The sequence below is a fragment of the Phoca vitulina genome, unplaced genomic scaffold (genome assembly GCF_004348235.1).
Source record: "Phoca vitulina isolate PV1807 unplaced genomic scaffold, GSC_HSeal_1.0 scaffold40, whole genome shotgun sequence".
Lineage (NCBI taxonomy): Eukaryota > Metazoa > Chordata > Mammalia > Carnivora > Phocidae > Phoca > Phoca vitulina.
The window spans coordinates 14,127,184-14,143,155 of record NW_022589743.1 but is presented as its reverse complement, the minus strand read 5'-3'; the positions used below and the strand labels follow the sequence as shown (position 1 = coordinate 14,143,155).

The window sequence follows — 15,972 nt, the reverse complement described above, 5'->3', positions numbered from 1 at the left end:
TTTTACTTTTTGGTAACTTTAATTATAAATACAAGCTCCAGATTGTAGGATAAATTGTTGGGTTCTGACATGTAATTTTTCCTGTTAATGAATAGAGCTTTATGGCGAATAGAAATGAAACAAATAATCCCTTCTGCTAAAGAGTTTACATGTTAGCTAAATAGACAATAGAATTATACATTAATTGACTAGAAAAGTTACAAAGTAGTACTAATGTGTCAGAGATAAAGGGAAGCCATACTTCATGATTTGCCTAGGACAGTCCTACTTTACTTTTGGGGGGGGGGCATGTGTATAATTGTTAATAGAGCCTCTGGTTAGGATGATAAATTACATGGCTACCTTACAGATACTAGTTAGTTTCAAGAGAATGAAAGGAAAGCAATCACCATATCTTCAGAAAGTTTGCTAGGCCTGAGAATGAGCTGGGTAGAGGTTGAAGGGCCCCAACATAATAAAGAAACACGTAGAACTTTGAATAGAAATGTGGGAAAATGCTGTTTTAGAAGCCAGTTATGTCATAACATGCAGGACAGACAAATGGCAGATACTACTGTAATTAGATAGATATGAGGTGATATGACCTTTGCTGGTTTTGCTATTCTACAAAGTTTGGATTCTACTTTTTAGGAGATTACTACAAAAGTTTCAACCTAAAAATGCACCAAAGGAAGTCTATATAGCAAGTAATTAGTATAGTTTTACCTCACAATTGGAGGATTTTAGAGAAACGTGATTTTTAAAAATAGACTATTTTTTATAGCAGTTTAGGTTCATGGCAAAATTGAGAAGGTACAGATATTCCATATATGCCCTTTCCTAACTAGTTTCCTATCACTTTCTACTGTGATAACACGTTTATAGTCTCCCTTGTTATCAAAATCCCCAATCAGAGGGATACAATTGATGAACCTATGTTTGATGATGGTTATTTTTTTAAAACTCTTTGAGTTTTTTTCCTTTCACTTGACTAAAAACTAAAATATTAATGTTTATCATAGTTCTGTGTGAAATCAGATTATTTCACCACTGCTTATATCATGTGATTATTGTTCAGGTGTTTTTGGTGGCTAGGGTAAGTGAAGCAATGGCTTGCTTGAAGCTAAAAAGGAATCTTAATCCTATTGAAATGAAAACTCACAATAAAGTATAAACTGATCTTGAAACTGGTTTTCATATGGATAATTCCTTGATGATTTTTCTGGAGATTTTGGGCTTTGATTTGCAAGGCCATAGGAGAGGCAATTTTAGTCATTAGTGATTTATTATAATGGACCATTGTAGCAACTGGAAGAAGACATAATTCTGGCTCAAGGTCCCTCTTTTACACCGAAAATCAGTTTCCTAGCTGGTATTTCTCAGCCACAAGAACAGACTGTTGAAAAGTTTCCGCACGTCCCAGTGCTTTGAAATGACTCATAAGCTGGCAATATGTACTAAGTGCTGTCAAGTTACTTCCACTCAAAAAAATGATCTCCACAAATTTTGTTTGCTCTCTATTTGAAGTCTCATGAGAGAATCTCACACCATTTTTGTGGAGAAAAAAGTGGAGTAATTAGACATAGCTGGTTAATTCATAATTAGAACTAATTAATTTGGAGAAATTTTTAACTGGTTCTAAGAATTTAAAATTTATTTACTCCTCATAAAAATCCTAGGAGGTTCATAATAGTCTTTTTTGCAATTTATAAAGGATGAAACCAAAGCACAGAAATTCACCCCCCCTCTAAAAATGTAAAACTTCACCAGTGTTCATCCTACCCATAAATGTCATCGCTTAGTTGTTCAAGCCCAAAACACAGGCATCATCCTTGATTCTCTTTTTTCTTCTATACCACAACCAACCCAATATCAAGATCTTCAATTCTCTCTTCCAAAATATTTTGAAGTTGGCTACTTTTCACCTCTACTGCTTCACTTCTACGCCCAGTTCTGGACTGCATCTCCCACCTGGCCTACTGAAATAGCTTCCCTACACGCCCCACTGCTTTCCCTCTTGATCCCTCCCTGACAACGGCTTATTCTCTGTACAGTAGCTAGAATGATCTTTTAGAACTGTAAATATGGTCATGATACCTTCTGGTTGAAAGTCCTCCAAAAGATTCCCACCCTAGAATTTACTGAATTCTTGAATTCAATTGAATTATTGAAACTCCTTATAATTCTGTACAAGACCATACTCCATCCGGCCACTGCTTACCTCTCCTAACTAGTTGGCTATCAATTTCTACTTATTTCACTTTGCTTAAACCATACTGTTTTTCTCAGTCCTCATCAAAATTCATTCCCTTCTTAGGGCCTTGGTACTTGTTCCTTTTGTCTGGACTGCTTTTCTCTCAGAGTACCTTTCTCACATACTTCAGTAAAGTCTTTGTTCAAATGTCATCTCCTGAGAGGCCTTCCCCGATGACACTACCTAAATTAAGCCCTCTATTTGTCTGGCTTATTATATTTTTTTCCATAGCATTTTACACTACTTGAATTTCTCTTTTTATTTCTGTCTTCCCATCAGAATGTAAATTCTCTGGCTGAGGTAAGCACATTGATTAATTTGTTTATTGCTGTACCTCTGGAGCTTAGAACATGTCTGACACTTAATAGGTATTCAAATATTTGTTGAATGAATGAATGAGTGAACTTGTATACAAAGGGTATTCTTTATGATTTTTTGTTTCTTTTTTTTTTCTATTACTTTGTAGAGGAATAGTCAAAGAGCTATGAAGTTTAACAATGCATATGAAATAGCTATTTAAACTGAATAACTTTATACAAATGCTGGTTATCCCACTTGTGATTATTACCTATTGGTTTCCTCTGGATTTCCTCTTTATTCCTGCTCTGGGTCTGGACAACATGAAAACAGTAATTATTTAATTCGAATAAGTCTGAATTTTGAAATACCTGTTGTGTTCAGGGCTGTTAAGTGTTAAAAGGGATTGAACAATGTGAAAACTTTAGTCTTCTAATGCCTAGGAAGAATTTAACTCTCTAGTTGGGGAAAATGAGATATGCACAAGAGAAACTCTAGAAGATTTCAAATACAACAAAGAAGTTAACAGCGATAGAAAGCAATAAGAGCAAAAGGAATTTAGAATGTTGGAAAGATTCTCCCGTTAGTGGGTTTAGTGTAGGAAGCAAATCTTAAAAGGCCGATGGTACTCGGAATTTGTGTGTGTAGTGAGAGATAAATTATCAGAATCTTTTATTAGCCAATATTCAAACATTAGCCTGATCAATAGCACTTTGGGTGTGCTATTTATTGGCACTGATAGAGCGTCAAGAGAAAATGGGTGGTTTCTTGGCTGTATCTACAACTGTATCTATATCTGTACCTGTATCTATCATTCGATTAACTGCATATATCCGTTGAGGTAGTTCCTCTACTAATCTTTTCCATCCTCCATTGTGCTTAAAACCTCCTTAGAATTTTTACTGCTGTGTCAGCTAATTTGTTACAAACCTCATGCCTATTAATAAGCTATATCCCCATGGGACTGCCGTATTACTTTTGATAATACTTATGAAGTGCTGAGACTGTGCTGAGCGTTTGTTCAATAAATCAATAAATGTTATCATTATTATAAAAGAAATGTAACTGACGCAATAACACTAGCGAAATCGCGATCTCTTCCATAGGGGAGATGGAAACAGGTAAGGAAGGAGTCGAGCGGGCTCCACAAACCTCGCTCAAATTGACACGATCACCGGCCGCGCCCCTCATTTAGATCAATACCTCCTTGGCTCTAAGGCTGCCCACCGCGCCAGCCAGCCTAGGCTCCCGGAAGGTAAACACATCGAAAAGGGCGGGGCAGAAGGCGGGTTCGGGATGGATGAGTGGCCAGCAGAAAGTGATTGGCAGCTGCCATGTCCACGTGCTTTGTGCTTCGAACTAGCTGTCGCGAGAATTCGATGTAAACAGACCGGTCCCCCGACCTCCGACTCCCAGCCCGAGACGCTTAGCTGAAGTGCACAGGAATCTGCGGCATGATTCTTTTCGACAAAGCCACGTAGGTGTGCTGTCTGCAAAGAAAAACAGACGTGTTCGTAACTCTCCTTACCTGCCTGCGTTCGCAACCGAACCTGACACCTCGGCTTCACCCGAACTTACATACTGTTTTGTTTTCCCTGGAGCCCCAGCGGATTGGGTAAATTCAGGAGGCGGGTCCGCCTCTTTTCTACTTGCTGGTTGGCGAAGCTGACCTCCAAGGGCGGTGCCCGGCCGTAGCCAGTTTCCTTCTGGGATTGGCTAGAAAAGTAGTTCCGCTGAGGCGTGGTAGGAAGTGGTAGCCGTCAATCACAAGGGGAGACTCCAAACAGTGAGCCTTGAGCTGGGAGAACAGCGTTTACCGGCGGGGCGGCGGGTGAGAGGGCTGGTGGGGCTGTGGCTTTGGGGAGGCTTGGAGAGGACGAGGGGCAGGCAGCGTGAGGGGAGAGGGCTTGGCTGGCAGGGGTTCGACGAGGGAGAGCTAGCGAGATTGGAGGGGGAGGGAAGGAAGGGCAAGGGGCCAGAGGGCGGCCGGGGGCAGCGGTGGCTCCGCGTTGGAGGTTAAGTGGGTAGAGCTGTGCTAGTGTCTTTTAGGAGAGTGGGGCCTGAGGGGCTGGCGAGGGTCGTCCTCAGGAGACAGGGCCCTTAAAGGACATTTCTTGGGAGGTTGTGTTTCGGGAAATAAAGGGTGGAATGGAAATGAGAGGGCTGAGGGGCTGGTGGTGATGATACCTACTGAGGAAGGGGTGCCTGGGCTAGGGGTGTTTTTGTAGTAGCAGATGAGACTCATCAGTTTGGGAATTTTCAAATAAGGTGATAGAACCCTCCCTACTTGGAAGTGATGGTTTTAGGGGCTTTCAAGATTACTTCCAGGCTGTGGACTTTCCTGAGCCCTGAAAGAGATCGTTAATATTGCTGTCAATCCTCTTTTAACCTTAACCAAGTACACTCCATGCTCTTAAAACCTTCCAGGTGATTCAGATGCTTATTGGACATTCAAGGATCAGGATTCAGTGATGTGATAGGAAAGGATAAGGGGCTTCTAATGTCATATAAGTTTTTATTACTTATTTAGGCTCTCGTGTTTAGGTTACAATAGCAGGGGGTTGACATATATGGTTTAAAAACTCTTGTTAGATTATGACCATGCAGTCCTTTTTTTTTTTTTTTTTGATAGCTATAATCAGCATGTAACATTGTATTAGTTCTAGGTGTACAACATAATGTTTTTTTTACAACATAATGTTTTGATATTTGTACATATTGTGAAATGATCACCACAATAAGTCTAGTTAACATTTATCTATACATAGTTACAGTATGCAGTCTTGCTCATAGTTTCCCAACAGTCTTAGTTGGAAGGCATTAATTATTTCACTGTCCATTAGGTCTCGAAATATTGTGCCATGTGTATTTTCACTATTTCAGGATTTTAGTACAATTCTTTAATTTTGGCTCACAGAGATAGCACATTTGTTTTTATTAAGAAATCTTGTGTTAGACTCTCCATCCCTTACCTTTCTAGCTTATGTTAACAGAGGATCAGAGGGTCCAGAAAGAAAGAGTCTTAACTGGTTCTGTGGTTCTGAGGCTTAGTCCAAATAAAAAAAATTTCATGATAATTAGAAAACTTCTTTATCTACTTCCTCCCCCAATCTACCCTCTTTCTCTTGTAATGGGGATTGCTGGGAAGGTTTCCTACATTTTAGGCATTTTCCATAAGGGATCTCTAGTGAGGAACCATAAACCCTTACCCCTACCCACAACAATAATAATCCATTTTTTTCCCCTATCTCTTTGTGCTGGAAACAGGTTTAGCAAATGAAGCTATGGCTACAGATTCTCCCAGAAGACCCAGTCGTTGTACTGGTGGAGTTGTGGTTCGCCCCCAGGCTGTCACGTAAGCAAATTTCAGATAAGCCTAAAAGCTAAAGAAAATTTGTTCAGAATAGTAGCTAGCATTCAGGGTTCCTTTCTGAACATTGACTACTTTTGTAAAATCTATTTAATTTTGGCTTCACAGGATGATAAATATTGCCAAGACCAAATAGAAGGAATAACTGGAGGATCAAGTTAATGTATTCACATTTATAGGGTACATCAAAAGCACTGTGCTAAATCCTAAGAACTAATGTTTTTTCAAACTCCAGTTCAAAAATGGATGGCTCATTAGATCAATTCAGTGGATCAAGACCAATATTTAAAAAATGAAATAGCATATTATAGAAAATATAGTTGGGAATATTCTTTTGTGACACACACTATTCATATGTATGTATATGTTGACCAGAACCTGATGTAAAATGTATCTCTTATTTAGGTTTCAGTCAGAAGGTTGAGTACATTCTATATTTTAAGCATTCTTTGCCAAAGCCTATTTATACTTTCTAGGAGCATATGATCTAATGTGGTTTTAAGATATGTATACTTGAGATTACTGTAATCAATAAAAAAAGGTGCCAGCAAACCATGAGAATTGGGAGGGAATATTTTAGTGGGAGTATTTAGTGGGAATATTTTAGTATTTTAGATCCTAAAGGGTTTATTAAGAAGCTAACTTAATGTACTTTAAAGGCTGAGTAGAGTTTGGGCAATTAGAATCAAAGGTACATTTTAGACAAAGGGAATAGAGTGAGCAGATGTGGGTAAGGCAAGCTATTTTCATAAATGAAATATAGGGAAGTTGACCTATATAAAGTAGGTTAGGGTGGACAGTGAAGATCCTTCATTATCTGGATAAGGAGGTGAAACTTGTTTTCTACCTTTTAAAATGTTCATAAGGGAATTGTAGCATTTTATATTATTCCCTTGGGCAGTTTAGCATGTTACATAAAGATTGTCCTCTCAGACTAAGAAAAGTATATGTATAATATAGTATTTTGCTATAATATTTCCTTTTTTTTCCTCCTGGGTTTCCCTGGGCCATATTTGTTTGCTAACAACTATGGACAATGGCAACAAGTTAAGCATGTTATTAGCTATGAGTTAGGTACTCTTTCAGTCTTCATTTTACAGGTGAGAAAACCAAAGCAGGGAGAAATTAATTAAATTGTCCTTGGGAATAGCCAAGAAGGGGAACCTGGATCAAACCCAGGCAGTTTGTCCCCAGAGTCCGTGCACGTCGGCAGTATTCTATGTTGCCTCACCATAGAATATGTGGTATCCAACTTATATTGCTTTTTGTTATTCAATACATAATTTTAGTGTTTTTAAAAAATCTTTTATTTGTATTCTTTTAACAAATAATGCTTGAGCATCTACTGCATGCCTGAAGTACTGGTTTAGAGATTCTGGAGATAGAAGGTAAACATGAGAGTTGGAGTCCTTTCTGTAGTAGAGTTTACATTCTAGTGGGGGAAACAGTAAATGAGTAAAGTGATTACAGGCTCTGATCAGCACCCGGTGTGCTCTGATAGAGAATGACAGTGGGGAGTCTGACTTCAGGCTGTCAGGAAAGGCCTCTCTGAGGAGGTGACACTTAAGCTGGAGAAATGAAAGGGTCATGGAAGAGTATGGGAAGGAATCCAGGCAGAAAGAAAGCTGGCGTAAAGGTCTTGACTCAAAGAGCTTGGTGTATTCTAGGAATGGAAGTTGCAGGTGACGGAAGCAGAGTGAGGAGAGTGGCAGAAAAATGAGAGGGCAGAGGCAGGCCTAATCAAATTGTTGTGTGTGTGTTTTTTGTTTTTTTAGGCCTAATCAGTTTTTGTAGCTATCTAAGGCATATTGCTTTTTTATAGGATTTAGGATAACTCATATGAGTTTCTTCAAATGTAATTTTTCACATGAAATGAAATTAATTTGATTTGGTATTTTGAAGAATTTTTTTCCACTTGCTGAAATGCATATACTTCCCATTTAAAATCTCTTAATGACCTTAACAGTATCATTTTTCTTCACTTTTATGCATTTTAGTATTTTCCCATGTCTTGTCTATGGCAAAAATTCTGTGAGGATTTCTTAGTATCTCTGAATGCCTGCGCCTGCAGCAAAATGCCAGTTGATTTTGCTATATACATGTAAAGGACTAGGTACATAACCAGTTTAAAGACAAGGTCACTAAGTACTGAGTCATCAGCCACAGTTTTTCTTGCTCTGACTGGGGAATTCTTTTGCTTTGACTCAAGAGGAAAGTCCTGCCTTAGCCTTGTGTCATCACTCCTTCAAATACAAGTTAGAATATCTATGTCAAATTAAGAGAGCATGACTTTTAAGAAGAGATGATGTTTAAAAAGATTAATATCTCATTTGCATTTCATTTAATAACATATACAAAGAAACTAGAAAGCAGGATAGCAGAATTATCAGTTGATGAGAGTTAGTCTTTTTTCTTTTTTTAATATTGTGAGTAATTTTCTTAGGGGCTGTAGAAAGAACTTTTCCAAGTTTTGTTTTAAGCTGTCAGGGTAAATTTTATCCATTTCACTCTTTTTCAGGGAGCAGTCCTACATGGAAAGTGTTGTGACTTTTCTACAGGATGTTGTGCCACAGGTAAGTGTCTGTGTAGTTCCAGAAATATAGTAGGTTTTACCATTGGCCAGGAAAGTTCTGAAATGTTCTCTTTCCTAAACTTGACACTAGTATCATCAACTTCAGAAAGACTTCTGATGTTTTAGCATCCCAAACATTGGTAGGGTAGGACTATCCGTGTTAGTATTACATGTGCCTTAGTTTTATGCTGATAGTGACACAATTATGATTCCTCAAGACTTGCTCTCCTAAGAGGAATCAGGTGAGATGTTAGTTGAGAGATGGGACTTGGGATTCTCTAGTTGGGTTCTATTTCCAGAATCTTCCTCTTGCCCTAGTTAAATGTTGCCTGTCTGAAGTGATCATTGCATTTCATTAACTAGATATTATATTAGCTAAATACTACACTGAGCACAAATCTACATGTCTTTCATGGTGAGCAGTATTTTTATGCCAAGTAGGGTATGCTTTGTTACTCTTATAACTGAGTTCTCTCTATATAAATAAAGAATGAGAGCAACCCTCCTGGGATCATATCTAGTGCACTGTTGCCCAGATTTAACATAAGTATCACTTGGCACATGTGTTAAAAATAATCATTTCCAGGCCCCGTCCCAGAGAGTTTGACTCAGTGGAATTGAGGTGGCATCCAGTAATGTGTGTGTGTAGTGAGAACCTCCAGGGAGTCTTGTGAAACAGAGGCTGTGGGAAGCTCTGTTCAGTGGAACTACTGAAAGGAAAGGTATTTTCTCCTTGTGGTGATGTCAGTGTTTCCTGACTGCCAGGCTGTCTGTAACCTTGCTGTTGAAAAAAGGAATTCATAGATCCAGTGTCCCAGCTTTATGACAACATCCTAGAAAAGTCTAAAATCCAGATTTCAGTTATATTATGTAAGTTGTATTTATCAAATAAGGGAAAGTATCAGGAAATGTTGATACTCCTTTATCATGTTCAGATAACTTTAATGGAAATGGGTCACAATGACGAGATCTCTGGGGCATGTAAGGGATAATAAATGCTTTCCTATTTTGAGGAACTTGGTTACTAAGGGAAGTCAAATTGCTGAAACAGGCAGAGTTTACAGCAGCATTTCAGTAAGTGTTATACATGATAGTACAGACTGAATATGTAGTTGCTAAGAGAATGAGTAGCAAAGAGAGTGAAAGTCAAATTCTAAAGGACACTGGAAATAGCAGTTGAAATGAATGGAAAGGTTGGGTATTGGATGTTGGAGGAAACTGGCTAGCTGGGTATGGCAGGCAACAGAGTTGCTGTCCAAGAGCATCTTGGACTCTGCACAGAATGCCAGTTCTAGAGAGTAACCTGGGGCTGAAATCCAACCTGGTCTCTCCAAACTGCTCTTTCCCTTAATCCCTGAGCCCTGGAATGAGGCTGGTTCCAAGGAAGGGGCATTTAAAAATTTTTGTAATTTGCCTGCCCCTAGAGTGCCTCTTTTTTTTTTTTTTTTTTTTTTTTTTTTTAGATTGTATTTATTTACTTGACAGAGAGCGAGAGCAGGAACACAAGCAGGGGGAGTGGGGGAGGGAGAAGCAGGCTTCCCGCAGAGCAGGGAGCCTGATGTGGGGCTCGATCCCAGGACTCTGGGATCATGACCTGAGCCAAAGGCAGACGCTTAACGACTGAGCCACCCAGGCGCCCCCCTAGAGTGCCTCTTTATCACATTTTTACAAAGGCACCTTTTGTGTTAGTGGAAACCCTGTGTAGCAAGCAGTTTTTATTGGCGGCAGGAGAGGCTGTGGTCAGAGGCTTTGAGGGAATAGAGAGTTTGCTAGAGAAACAAGAATACCAGATTGACTAATAGATTGAAAATAGGGGCTGTTAAAATTGGTAGGGTAAAAATGCTGGAAGGTAGAAGATTAATTCAGAAAAAAAAAAAGATTAATTTAGTTTTCTGAGCATTAAACATTAGGAAGGGGATAATCTCTGCAATTGATTATGAAGATTTGGATCAGAGTAGCAACTATGGAAGTAAGGTTGTAGTCATGGAACTAAGAATTAGAATATTCATTCACGACATTTATGTTATACAGGTCATTATTCTGTTTACTCTGGAAATAAAGCAAAAATTCAGGCAGCAGACATTTACTTGAGCACCCACTATGGGTCGGGCACTGTGTTAAGTTGAAGGGATACTTGGTGCCTTTCCTTAAGGTGTCCTGGTCTTGTGCTGCAGTTAGCAAACTTTCTGTAAAGGGCCAGATAAGCTTTGCAGTTCATATAATATCTGTTGCAACTACTCGGCACTGCTTTTTATCTAAAGGAAAAGGCATGGCTGTGTTAAAATAAAACTTTATTTATAAACACAGGTGGTGGGCCATTTTGGTGACCTCTGGCCTCTTTTTTTCCACCTTTAATCCAGAATCCCCCAGTGGTACTTTGCAGTCAGCCATTTGGAAAATTATATTTTTTTGCTGATGTTATGTTCCAACTCCTATTCTGGAAATCGTCGAATTCCTGGAGCCTAGGAATTATCCTCTGGGTTTCCAGATACCCACAAAAGGGAGAAAATGTGTTGTTAGACTGGTGTCCACTTCTTCAGCTATTACAGATGGAGTGAATTCCCAGTGTGTTTAACAGATGTTATTGTTGGCTATAGATGCCTTTAGCTGTGCTCTTTGATCTGATAATTTTACTTATGAAAATCTATTAAAAAATAATTCAGCAAAGAAGAAAGGTAAAGCTCAGAACTTTTCATTTCAGTGTATGTGTGTGAAAGTTCTGCATTTTCAGTGTAACAAACTGTAGCTAGCCCAAATGTCAATAGCAGTCAAGCAAATTATGGTATGTGATCCCTACAGTATTATTTGCTATAATTAGAAATCACATACTTTTTGACACAATGGAGGTGATTTTCTGTGCAGTCAAAAAAATAAAATATGTACATACAACATATAAATACAGCGTATCTACTGTGATTGTAACTGTATCTTTTAAAGTTCAATAAAAAGGCAAAGTCCAACAATTACTTTATGCTTATGAATGTGTTTATGTGTTAGAAACCTGGTAAGGAATAAAAGGAGAAATAAATAAATCCTGTCAATAATGGGGTGAAAGTTTTGATTCTAAATGAGAGGGCTAAAGTAGTTGGATCTTGGTTGTAGAAGGAGGGCGAATAATCAGTGCTGGAAGGTGGGGGAAACCTCTGGTGTAGTAGTACACTGACCTCTATTAGGATACCAAGTGACAGCTGGATGGGCACTGGGTGGGTATGTGCCTCACTGAGAAGGAAATACCCACGTGCCTTCTCTGTGCACACCTTCAGGAAGGCACACAAGAAGCGGCACTCAGATGTCTCAGTTGGTTTCACAGAATTTTCTCGAGAAGGCTTAGTAGAGAACACCATGTCTTCTAAGGACAGAGGAAAACTTGAAGACATAGCAAAAGCATACAGGGCTTGTTTTGAAAGTCTTATTTTCCCCCGAAGGGGAAAGAAAAGAAGTTCAAGAATCCCAGTATAGTGAAAGACCTCATTCAACTTTGTTATGTTCGGCATATCGCTCAGAAATCAAAGGAGAGCATCCTGCAAATGTTGCAAAGGAATTGGGAGAATGTTGAATAATGCTGCAGGTGATAAACAGGCTTATAATCTGCTGTACTGGAGAAAATTTTGAAAAATGTTATTGCTTTACCAGATTAAAGGAGAACGTGATGTGGGGAAAAAAAAGTTGTCTTCAATGCACTGTGCTATTCTAGATTGGATGCTGGAACAGAGAAAGGACGTTAGTGGAAAAACTGATGAAATCCAAATAAAGTCTGAGGCTTAATTAATAGTAATGCATCAATGTCAGTGTCATAGTTTTGACAAATGTACCAAGGCAAGGTCGGATTTGGTTAGTTAACTTTAGGGGAAACTGGCTGAGGGGTATATGAGAACTCTGTACTATATTTAATAATCTAAAATTATTCCAAAATATAAAGTTTATTTTTTATTTATTTTTTTTAAAGATTTTATTTATTTGAGAGAGAGAAAGAGTGCGAGTGAGAGCACGCACACAAGCAGGGGTGAGGGTGGGGGTAGGGGTGGGTGGTGAAGAGGCAGAGGGAGAGGGAGAAGCATACTTCCCGCTGAGCAGGGAGCCTGATGCAGGGCTCGATCCCAGGACCCTGAGATCATGACCTGAGCCCAGGGCAGAGGCTTAACTGACTGAGCCACCCATGTGTCCCTAAAGTTTATTTTTAAAAAAGATTTTATTTATTTATTAGAGAGAGAGGGAGGGAGAGACCACCAGCAGCGGGGAGGGGCAGAGGGACAGGGAGAAGCAGATTCCTCACTGAGCAGGGAGCTGGGACCCTGAGATCATGACCTCAACCGAAGGCAGACGCTTAACCGACTGAGCCACGCAGGTGCCCCTTCTAAAGTTTATTTTATTTTTATTTTTATTTTTATTTTTATTTTTATTTTTATTTTTTAAAGATTTTATTTATTTATTTGACAGAGAGAGAATGAGAGAGAAAGCACATGAGAGGGGGGAGGGTCAGAGGGAGAAGCAGACTCCCTGCTGAGCAGGGAGCCCGATGCAGGACTCGATCCAGGGACTCCAGGATCATGACCTGAGCCGAAGGCAGTCGCTTAACCAACTGAGCCACCCAGGCGCCCTAAAGTTTATTTTTAAAAGAGTTTTCAAGGATGAAAAGAAGAGGAAGGAAGTGGGGACGAGGTGGTCGAAGATAAAGTTGATGAATTAGTTGGCTTTAGGGTAAGCTTTCCTCTTTTCCAAAGGAATTGATTACCCTATACACATCTCACTTGGTGGTTCTTTTTTTTTTTTTTTAAAGACAATGAAATTGTAAGGATTTGTAAGATAATTTCTGTTGTATAGTAAATCTGTTAAAGTAATTCTGTCTTTTAGTAGTATTTTCATTGTAGATGATTTTCAATTACCATACAAGTTAATACCTTGTATGATACAGTACAGGGGCTGTAAATTGGGATGGAAATTTAAAGCAGGTTACGTATAACACAAATTATATGCAGGATGGTAGTTTTTGTGTGCTTTTGGTATAGCTTATATTCATTGTTTTGTGAACTGAGTTTCACTTTATTTATTTATTTTTTTAAAGATTTTATTTATTTATTTGAGAGAGAGAGAGAATGAGAGACAGAGGGCACGAGAGGGAAGAGGGCAGAGGGAGAAGCAGACCCCCTGCTGAGCAGGGAGCCCCATGTGGGACTCGATCCCGGGACTCCAGGATCATGACCTGAGCCGAAGGCAGTCGCTTAACCAACTGAGCCACCCAGGCGCCCTGAGTTTCACTTTATAATTGAGAATATTGCAGGTCTTTTGTTGACATTCTGAATGCTTATTAATATATACAATCTTTAAAACTTTTAAATAGAAACATTTGCTTTATGAAGAAATGACTCCCTTTGAATACTGACGGATACCATTGACACTTTTCCTATGATTTCATGGCAGCTTATGCTTATCTTTGTGAACCTTGCAGGCCTGTAGAAACCAGCTAATAGGTTGGGTCTAGAAGCCAGACAAAAGACTGAAAAAGTCATACTGTACTTTTTTTTTTCACCCCCAACTCTGGCCCTTGCCTTCCACCTGGAACTGAAGGCAAGCTGGTAGTAATACTTTTGAAAATTCTCGATAGTGTGTAATTACCCGATCATAAACACCTGGGACTAAATAGATACATGTGGTAGTTTTGTTTATTTCTTTTTTTTAAAATATTTTATTTATTTATTTGACAGAGAGAGAGACAGTGAGAGAGGGAACACAAGCAGGGGGAGTGGGAGAGGGAGAAGAAGCAGGCTTCCCGCCGAGCAGGGAGCCCCATGCGGGGCTCGATCCCAGGACCCTGGGATCATGACCTGAGCCGAAGGCAGACGCTTAACGACTGAGCCACCCAGGCGCCCCAGTTTTGTTTGTTTGTTTGTTTCTTTTTTTTTTTTTTTTAAGATTTTATTTATTTATTTGAGAGAGAGAGAGAGCACAAGAGGGGGGAGCGGGAGAGGGAGAAGCAGACTCCCTGCTGAGCAGGTAGCCCGATGCGGGACTCGATCCCGGGACTCCAGGATCATGACCTGAGCCGAAGGCAGTTGCTTAACCAACTGAGCCACCCAGGCGCCCCCAGTTTTGTTTATTTCTTAAGCCTTCTTATTTGTTGGCCAATATAGGGCATGATTTAGTTTATTGAGTGCCTTTGCATTATAGTGATGCTTTCTAATAGACTAAGATCATTGTATTTTAGGTTTCTGCAAATCTTTAATGGGTAAAATTCCTTTAACCAAGATTATCAGACTCGGGATAACTTTGGGAGTAAAAATATTACAGAATTGGTTCCCAAGATGTAGGATTGGTGGAATTGGAGAGGGATAGGGCTGGATTTATTTAAGTTACTTTTTGTCTTGAACATCAGTAATATTAGAGCTGTAAAACATTTTTATTCAAATGTTTCTGTTTACTATGCAGGCTTACAGTGGAACACCTCTAACAGAAGAAAAGGAGAAAATAGTCTGGGTCAGATTTGAAAATGCAGATTTAAATGGTATGGTTTTAACTTTTTTGGGACATATAAATTAAATGTTTGTTTGAGGTTGACCTGATTCCAAAATGAGAACTCTTACTTTAGTCAGATTACTTTCTCTTACAGTAACTTTTTAGTTTTCAAAATAAATTCATTTTTAATTTAAAAAGTAATATAATCACACTATAGAGTCTTCATTAGAACTGATAACTGTATTGTACAAGTCTGAAAGTAACTGTAACATACAGTGCCTAGCCTTAAACTCTAGGACATAAAGATTTCATAGAAAAGAAGTTATTAATTCAAATTTGATCAGATGTCTAGGATTTATAACTGCACACTTATTACTGTTGAATGTTTTAGACTTTAGAATTAATTTTTCCTGAACAGAATTTATGTCTGGATTGGCCCTTTTGTTCTCAGATACATTCCTACATTCCATTTCATTGCTCCTTCCTGCACTGTTTTGCTAGGTGGCCGTCCCTTGTCTGTTTCCCACGATACCATGTCTATTGTCTTCTGCTGAGTTTGGGAGGCACTGGTGAGAAATTGAAGGAGAGGATGGAAGAAAGGGGAGAGTACTCTTCCCTCTCCTCTCTCTGTTAGTGGCTGCATTTCCTCTGTGGTTCTGGCTTCTTCTAGGTAGCTCCACTGGTGTTCCAGCTTCTGCCAGGTGACCCAGCACCCTGCACTCCGGTGTCTCTCTAGCCTAAGAGCAGTCATGGCTTCCTGCTGCTGCTAATGTAATAGGTAGCCTCACGGTTTCTTTTTTGGTCTCTCAGCTATTCCGTCATCTGTGTAACCATTTGTCTTCATTAAATCCCCAATTATGAGCACACTCAGTTGTTTTCATTCTCTAGTTGGATTTTGACTGATATCCTACTCTTGAGTCTTCATCTCCTCTAAGAGTTTAAGAATATGATGCTATATATCTTTTTGAAAGCTGCTGTCCAGGAGAGAGAGGTTAAGTTGCACTTCTGCAAATGGGCTTCTTTTGAATTTTGGGTTCTTTATTAGTGGTT

General features: G+C 39.2%; 1 protein-coding gene across 6 annotated transcripts in view; it reads left to right on the top strand.

The window, feature by feature from the left end:
- Nucleotides 1-3,926: 3,926 nt before the first annotated feature.
- BCAS3 (BCAS3 microtubule associated cell migration factor) overlaps nucleotides 3,927-15,972 on the top strand; it is a 618,903-nt gene continuing 606,857 nt past the window's right edge. For 5 of the 6 annotated variants that reach the window (XM_032428494.1, XM_032428495.1, XM_032428490.1 and 2 more), the window contains exons 1-4: nucleotides 4,275-4,361; nucleotides 5,798-5,885; nucleotides 8,419-8,473; nucleotides 14,896-14,971. In XM_032428494.1, coding sequence (XP_032284385.1) covers nucleotides 5,815-5,885; nucleotides 8,419-8,473; nucleotides 14,896-14,971 — 202 coding nt within the window. In that variant the 5' untranslated portion in view covers nucleotides 4,275-4,361; nucleotides 5,798-5,814. Of the gene's footprint in view, nucleotides 4,008-4,274; nucleotides 4,362-5,797; nucleotides 5,886-8,418; nucleotides 8,474-14,895; nucleotides 14,972-15,972 lie in introns of those variants that run through there. The other variant, XM_032428491.1, reaches the window with a different exon arrangement.